The sequence below is a fragment of the Lactuca serriola genome, chromosome 3, assembly GCF_051521515.1.
Source record: "Lactuca serriola cultivar US96UC23 chromosome 3, Lser_US96UC23_V15, whole genome shotgun sequence".
NCBI lineage: Eukaryota > Viridiplantae > Streptophyta > Magnoliopsida > Asterales > Asteraceae > Lactuca > Lactuca serriola.
The window spans coordinates 99,243,839-99,251,962 of NC_136410.1; the positions used below are offsets into that span (position 1 = coordinate 99,243,839).

The following is an 8,124-nucleotide window of genomic DNA, read 5'->3' on the forward strand; positions in this document are numbered from 1 at the left end:
GGTTTAACCCACTACTTACGGTTAAATACCAATTGGCCCCTAAACGGATTGACAATTTTACCCCTGACCAATTCCAACAGCATTTTATTATCATTCTTCATTCTTCAGTTAGTGGCATCAAGGAAATAGTTGTGTTTCCTCCAAATCTTGCAAGTATAACAAAATCAAATCATCCAACAAAATACGCATTACTAATTCGGAAAAGAAATCAACCAAAGCACCCCAAATATAAGAAGCTATATATTTAAAATTTTGGTTAAAAAAGTAGCATTTTATCAAGAATAATTTGGCATGCAATCAAAAAAAGAAAACACCCAAAGCACCCCAAAATATGATCATAATCCTACAATTAAAACAACCTTACTCTAAACACCACAAAAAAACATCCCTACACTAACCAAACCTCAACCCCATCTACTTTCACTCATTTCATTCACACTCATATATATACACAATTTACCCATTTTTACAGTCTAACCATATCCCTCATCGTTTCTTCCATAAGATCCTTAAAAATCTGACACTCAACCTCCTTCGCAACAACATCAATCTCCTCATTCGCCAATTCCATCCATGGCATTGACCGTAAATCTCTACTCACCATCGTGTCAAAAAAGTAAAAAGATTTGTCGACGTAAGCATGTAAATATTCACGTAACATCCCCCACACTTGGTCCAATAACGTGTCGCCATGTGGCGGTCTAATACCCGTACCTTTTCTACGAGCTAACACTATTGAGAGTACCTCGTTTAGTAAATCAAGTAATACCTTGTGATCTATCTTTCGTTGGTCGGATTCTGTTGAGGATAGTTTGTTGCTATTTACTATGTGTTTTTGCGATGATTCAACTTGCTCAAAAACCGTGTTGGTTATTGGTTTTGTAAATGTGTCCCATTTGGACAACGATTTATCAAATGAATTATGGTATAGACCGGATGCAACCAGTAAGTCTTGTATGTATGCTTCGTTTTCATCTTCAAGGTCTACAGTGTCGACCTCGTTATCATACGGTTGTTCTTCGATTTGAGACTCCTCGTATACTCGACCCTTCCCAAGTTCATTCAATTGTTTCCGTAGCTCTGTTAGTTAACAAACAACTTTATTGTTAGATATTCCCAAAACCATAACGAAATAGAATGACTAATAAATGGAATAGACAGTGTAATGGAAAATAGTCAAATACCATTTAAATTGGAGCTGATGTCTCTAAAAGCTTGAGGCATATCATTGTCATCTAATGGAGTTGTGGTCGGACTCGCACAATATCTAAAGTACTCCTCATGGATGCTGCTACACACGGACGCCGGACTAGGTGGAACCTCAGTCGAGTTTTCCTAAAATCGAAATGTATAAATTCGTTAACAAAAAAGGAGAATCTTGGAATATTTAATAAAATAAATAAATAAATGAATAATAATTCTCACGGGTCTATCGGGAAAGTTCATCATAACCGTTGGTCCATTCATAATATCTTTCACAAAACACCGATCATTTTCACGAAACTGATCATTAGCTGAATGTATCTTTCTAATTCTCCCAAATAATCTTGCCCTTAGAGACAAATTGTATTTCAAATTTGTCACTTTTTCCTTCAAATTGAATCGATCTTTCCTTTCTTTTTTCACTAATAACTTTTCGTTACCTTCATGTTTCCTTCGAATATGAGCACCAGTTACCACGTGTCGATCTTCTAGAAGAAGCTTTCCAAACGACGTTCCCGATGATACAGGAGCAGATAAAGATCTAACAAGATTTACAGGAGACAAAATCATATCATCATGGTCATCATCGGGCCCACACCTGAACGATTTACTTTGAATATCGTTTTCAGTTTCATCAATTGAATGTGAATGTGACGATGACGATTCTCTCTTTAAAACATTCCTTAATCTCTCCGACAAATGTTTCCTCGTATCTCTGCTAATGAACTCCGGAGAATTCGTTTGATAAGATCTTGTTGATTCGGATCGAAGCAAATTAGTTCCGAGGTCTTTCGTTACGCTTTCTCTCACTTGTTTTGCGATTCGTTGCGCGATTTGTTTTGGATCCGACAGCCGCTCACTGTACGGCGTTTCGATTCCGCCGCCTCTTTTGACGCTTTTACCTTGTAACTCCAGTTTTAACCGTTCCTTCACTTCTTCTAGAAAATCTTCGATTTTATTTCTATCTTCAGAAGCATGTGAAGAAGAAGTCGCCCATGGCTCTTCGGAGTTACTAACGTTGTCAAAACCAGGTCTCAGGATTACAATCTTCGTCGGCGCTGAATACTGGTCGAAATCTTCGCTTAATGTTTCTCTTCTTTTAAAAAACGATCGTTTTTCATCTGATTTCAAAGAACGAGACTTTCGTAAATCTTCGTGTGTTTCGACTGGATTTGCGTAAAGAGCCATTTTTTGTTTGTTGAGATTCTGTTGAGCGATGAACTGGTCAGAAACGGCGACGTTTTCAACTATCTTTGAACATTCTTTAAACCTTGCGGTCTGCCATGCCTCGAATTCCTTTTTAAACTTTTGTAGTTCTTCCTCTTGAGGATGCTCACGTGGCATGGGTTTCTTTGATGACGTGTTGACACTCCATTCGTCAGAATCAGTCTCTTCGTTTAAATGAAATGAATCCAGATTCATCTGTTTGATAGATTTTGAGGAAACAGTAGAGCTAGCTGAGCTACTTCTCGTGAGTTTTTCTTTATAAAAATCGTTCACTGGTTTTGTATCGATTGGCATTGTATCCACCCCCATTAATCTAGCCACAATGCTTGGGGCGTTTCCTCTGCTCTTGGGCTTTTTCGTCATTTCATCACTTATTAACTTCTTCATTGGAGCTTCAGCTGGAAAATAGCCAGTTTCATACCAGTCATGTGTCCCTTGATGCTTATTATGCTGAAAAATTATAAAGTTAAAATAAATGAAAATTTTAGATACATATATATACACAAAAATCTTACCACTCCATCATCTTGTTGTGTGTAGTAGCTCTTGTAAGTTCCAACAGGAAGGTCTAAACTGTTGCGTGGGGCCTCTAAACCTGAAAGGCATCAATTACAATATCACTTGAAGTGTTTGGTTCTTTCTTTCTTCTTTCATTTTAAGGTATTGAAAACTACGCCTTAAGTTATTGGAAGTTTTTGAATATGGAGGCACGTGGTTTTTCTTCGGTTTTGGAGTTTTACGTGATGAAAAAAATGGGTTGTGTATGATTTTAATGTTAGTAATGGTTACCATGAACATTTCTCTTTTGTGTACCAATTTTTCTAGCCATGGTTCCTTGTTTTAAATCAACTAAGTGGAAGAATCCTCCCATATACAGGTAGTGTCGCCACCAAGAAACGTGAATGTGCTCAAGGGGAAAAGTTCATTTCACAGCCTGTAAAGCCATAAATAAGATAATTTAATATATCGAAACCTAATAGCCTTGAAATCTAAGAAACAAATAAAAGAATACAGAGGAAACACCAAAGAACACACGGAATATTTATCTTACATGTGAGTGGGGCTTTATTCAGCTAGAACCTGGAAATTTCAGAGTTCTTTGAATTTATTAAACTTGCATCAAAATCTTTGCATATAAATACCCAAAAAAAAAAATGAAGATGTGGGTCTAAGCAATTTAAAAAAAAAAAAAAAAAAAAAATCCTCTTTCTGAATTGTTTATGTGGTGACACATTTTCTTACAAACACATTTATCTGGCAAGTGAAGTGCATTATAATTAAGCACAGCCTGGGCCTACCTGTTACATGTTGTAATCTACTTTCAGTCAAATATCACATTATCTTGTTAAAATCATAACCAGAAAAAGCTACTATTTCAATTCTTATTTTCTTTTTATCTAGTTACATGATTAAATCACACAATGCAATGAAACAATAGTAAAAATCCAAATAGGAGTCTCAAAGAGAAATTTACATCAGGTAATAACTAATAACTGCTCTCTTTTTTTAAACTGTATTCAACATTCTATCGCTTTTATAGAAAAATAACTGCTTCATCCCAAAATAACTGCAAAAAAATCGTTTCTCCTATTTTATCTATACGCAAAGATGTTCCTTTTTAGTAATCAGATTTCAATCATCTAATTAATCAGATTTCAGCTCACAAATGGATAAAGGTCAAACACATAATTCAACTACCCAAAACAATTTCAATTGAACAAAAATCCACAATTATTAGCAGAATGAACTTGATGAAACCGAGTTAATCGATGGCAGATATATACACAACATTTGACAATATATGCTTCATTTGATGAAATCATCACAGATAATCACAATTCAACAAACTCGAGAAACAATCATGAATCCGATGTCATGATTGCAGGGAAATCTATGTATAAGAATAAAGGAAAGTCATCGGAATTATGAATTACCGTTGTTGTTCTTCTCATGATCAAGTAAATCATCAGCATCCAGAAATTCCTTCAGATCCGAACCAGAAAATCGAACTTGTAATAATCATCATCATCATTTAATTCAGCGCATTGAAGAATTTGTTGGAAGAGTGGGAGAGAGAAGAAAGTACAAGTTATTGAGAGAAGCAGCGTAGCAGGGAATCTAAACCGGGAAATAATTATGGCGAGATGAGGAAAAAGTTGTGCTGCTTGGCCTTTTAGCATGAGACTTCCCACGACCCAAAAGCTCTACATCGTGTTGTCTTTATTATTTCTTAATTATCGAATACGGCTATCATCATAACCGTTTGATTTATCAAATTATTAAAAGGCATAATAAATTACAATTTTATATCAAATAACACTTATGTTTATCATTTAATTCAAGGACAATTCATTAAAAAAAGGATACATATTGCTTAATTTTGCAACCTCCTATCTGCTCTTGCGGGAGTAAAATTTCGGTAGAAGGTTCATATGATTCGGATACTAGTATATCCAAAATATTATTAGTGTTTTATGATTGACCGATCCTAGCATATCTAAAATATTATTAGTGTTTCATGACCAATCCTAACATATCCAAAATATTATTAATGTTTCATGATTGACTCCCCACGTAGGCTTTGGAAAAAATTGACATGGACTGCTCATTTGATAATTTATATATATTTTTTTTAAAAATTAAATACTTTACAGGTTATATTATACTAGGTTTTATCGGTTTTTATGTTTTGGAAAAATTGAAAAACTACAAACAAGTAGTCTCCAAGTGTAACTTTGTTCACTTATTTTATGTTCATAGAGGATTTATAATTTTTTATATTTTGTACACATTTGATCCTTAGGCCAGACGGAGTCGATAGCAGGGAGACTGCGGGATCGTTTCCCGCACAAAGAAACACCGCACTGTGGGTGCGGGAAAGGGAATGCGGGAGAGAGTCCCGCTCTCTCTCTCTCTCTCTTGAAACGATTGACTGCTTTTTTTTCTTTTTTTATTCCAAACAACTATATATATATATATATATATATATATATATATATATATATATATATATATATATGTATTTTTTCTTTTTCTTTTCCTTTTCTTAACCTATAAATACTACAACATTCTACCATTTTTTTTTACCCATAGTCTATATTTCTCTCCAAAAAATATTATTCAAAATGTCATCATCTTCATCATCCGATTCGACGGTTGTAGAGGAGGCTAAATTTATCGATTCCGTCATGACGAAAACGGTTGCATACTATCAAAACCGACTAGGCGAAACATCACGTGCACGACCTAAGCTAAGAAAGCCGCCGTTGCGTAGAAATCATGAAGCCGGACATGATCGCCTTATAGAAGATTATTTTGCAGATGACGCCATCTACGCTGTAAAGTTTCGACGTCGGTTCCGGATGAGGAATGAACTATTCTTACGTATTGTTGGCGATTTGGAAGGCCGCTTTCCATATTTCCAATGGAAAATGGATGCAAGGCGGAAAAAAAGTTTCTCTCCCATTCAAAAATGCACGACTGCAATTCGTCAGCTAGCTTACGGCATGGGCACAGACAAATGGGACGAGTATTTTAGGATGTCAGAGCGTACCATGCGGGAGTGTGTGTACTAGTTCTGCAAAGCGATCTGTGTGGTTTATGGGCAACGATATTTGCGCAAACCAACTATCGACAATATCCACCAATTGTACACGGTGCATGAAGGCAAACATGGATTCCCTGGAATGCTAGGTAGTATCGATTGCATGCATTGGAGTTGGTCATTATAACCCAACGCATGACGGGGTCAGTACATGAGAGGCGACCACAAAGAATCGACGATCATTCTATAGGCTATCGCATCACATGATCTTTGGATATGGCATGCGTTCTTTGGTCCAGCAGGTGCAAACAATGACATCAATGTGATAGACAATTCGCCGGAATTCAACGATATCTACCTTGGAAAGTCGCACGATGTACCTTTTTGAAGCAAATGGGGTAGCATATAAGCATGGATACTATCTTACTGACGGTATATATCCTCCCTTGTCTGTTTTTATGAAATCGTTTATATGTTCTAACGACCAAAAAAGAAAAAAGTTTAAAGAGGCGCAAGAGTCAGCTAGGAAGGATGTGGAGCGAACATTTGGTGTACTTAAGAGACGTTGGCTGTTGAGAGAAAAATTTGGAGACACACTTGAACAAATGTTAGAACAAGTATATTGCGGAATAGTTAATCTCAAAGGATCTAAAAGCTCAACAATAATATAGTTAGATTGTTAGATGGTTAGTTGCGGAAAGTAAAGAAATATAAATGACAACAATTGTTATATCAAGAATACACTTAAACTGATTCATAACAAGGAATGCATTCACTCTGAGTTAGTAAGGAAGATCAAGTTTAGTGATTAATTCTAGAAGACTTGCTCCGAAGAGAGGTTATGTTTCAGTAGCAGTTTAGAGTGTGAAGAGTAGTAAGATAGAGAAGTGAAGAAGATAACTTGGAGAAAGACATTCAGAATAATTCACAAGTCATCGAGAGAAATAGTTGAGGAAGAAATTCTGTGTATTAAGAAGTTAAGAGTTGTAGTAGTGCTGTTCACACTGAATACATTAGAAAGAGTCTCTATTTATAGAGTCTCAGAAATAAACAACTACTCTATAAGCAGCCGTGCAAGGCATGCTGGATAATAGGGTACATTACAAAAGATAAGTAAAGGAAATAACAAAGACTGCGGATGTAACGACCCAATTTTCACGTCCAAAATTTTCGTTATAAAACATTACATGAAAGCATTAATAGTTAAAACGTTGTTGATTAAACCATTTCACATCGAAAAACCAAATTGAAAACCACAACATTCGATCAATCAAATATCAGAGTATCAATCCCAGAATAAACTCGTAACTGCGGAAACAAGAGAGTGTATATGTGTGACATGCTGCTACCGCGCCGACTCCTTTCCCTTAGCTGAGGAGGTACATGAAACAACAACTGAAAACGTAAGCACAAAGCTTAGTGAGTTCCCCCAACCTACCACATACCATGCAATCACATAACACAAATATTGCCAGGCTATTTTGGGGTGCCTGACTACCCGGTACAGCCATTCTAGGGCGCCGACTACCCGTGCGGCCATTCTGGGGTGCCGTCCTACCCGTGTCAAGCCATTCTGGGGTGCTGACTACCCGTCGGTCCTGACAACCGATCCTCGGGGACTAGTCCCCTCCTACTACCTCTATCGCATATAACATAACAAGCCAGCATGCAAACATATCATCATATATTGTCAGACAAATTCTGGGGTGTCTGCACTACCCTTCGGTCCTAACAACCGATCCTCGTTCTATCACATAAAAACAGGTCATGCTAGCACATAACATATCATGTAGTAGCAAACCAAGATGATATCACAAAGACAATCATCTAACGACAACTCCTACTGGTGGGCCGGCATTGTGGCCGTAGACCCACCGCTACTGGAAGGTAACTCACCTCGAAGTAGCTGCTGATCTGATCGGGAACTGACTGTCTACTGCTGCTGCTGCTGCTCCGGAAATCCTCCGGCTGCAATTCCCACAACATACTCAATCAAACACTGCTAACTGTCCTTTGGGTAACATGACCATTTTACCCCTGATCATGCCCTAAGTCAAAGTCAGAGTCAACTTTCAGTTGACCCGACTCGCCAAGTTGGCTTTCCAACTCGCCGAGTCCCTACGCAAACAATTGTCATGAATCCCATTTCT

General features: G+C 37.1%; 1 protein-coding gene across 3 annotated transcripts; it reads right to left on the reverse strand.

Moving 5' to 3' along the window:
• Positions 1-227: 227 nt before the first annotated feature.
• TRM26 (RB1-inducible coiled-coil protein) lies at positions 228-4,622 on the reverse strand. Of its 3 annotated transcripts, XM_079030947.1 has the most exons (7): positions 4,365-4,622; positions 3,482-3,510; positions 3,220-3,364; positions 2,946-3,025; positions 1,426-2,880; positions 1,185-1,335; positions 228-1,080 (listed from the first exon to the last, which is right to left on the reverse strand). In XM_079030947.1, the coding sequence occupies exons 3-7, from the start codon at positions 3,299-3,301 to the stop codon at positions 467-469; spliced, it is 2,382 nt and encodes a 793-aa protein (XP_078887073.1). In that variant the 5' UTR covers positions 3,302-3,364; positions 3,482-3,510; positions 4,365-4,622; the 3' UTR covers positions 228-466. The 3 variants fall into 3 exon arrangements, with proteins under 3 accessions (XP_078887073.1, XP_078887072.1, XP_078887074.1); XM_079030946.1 differs by lacking the exon at positions 3,482-3,510; XM_079030948.1 differs by lacking the exons at positions 3,220-3,364; positions 3,482-3,510.
• Positions 4,623-8,124: the final 3,502 nt, after the last annotated feature.

Coding starts and splice junctions, on each gene's coding strand:
- TRM26 (XM_079030946.1), bottom strand. CDS start 3,301: ATGGGAGGATTCTTCCACTTAGTTGATTTAAAACAAGGAACCATGGCT. Junction 3,026..3,219: donor ACAAAAGAGAAATGTTCATG/GTAACCATTACT, acceptor GATGCCTTTCAG/GTTTAGAGGCCCCACGCAAC. Junction 1,081..1,184: donor CATCAGCTCCAATTTAAATG/GTATTTGACTAT, acceptor GTTAACTAACAG/AGCTACGGAAACAATTGAAT.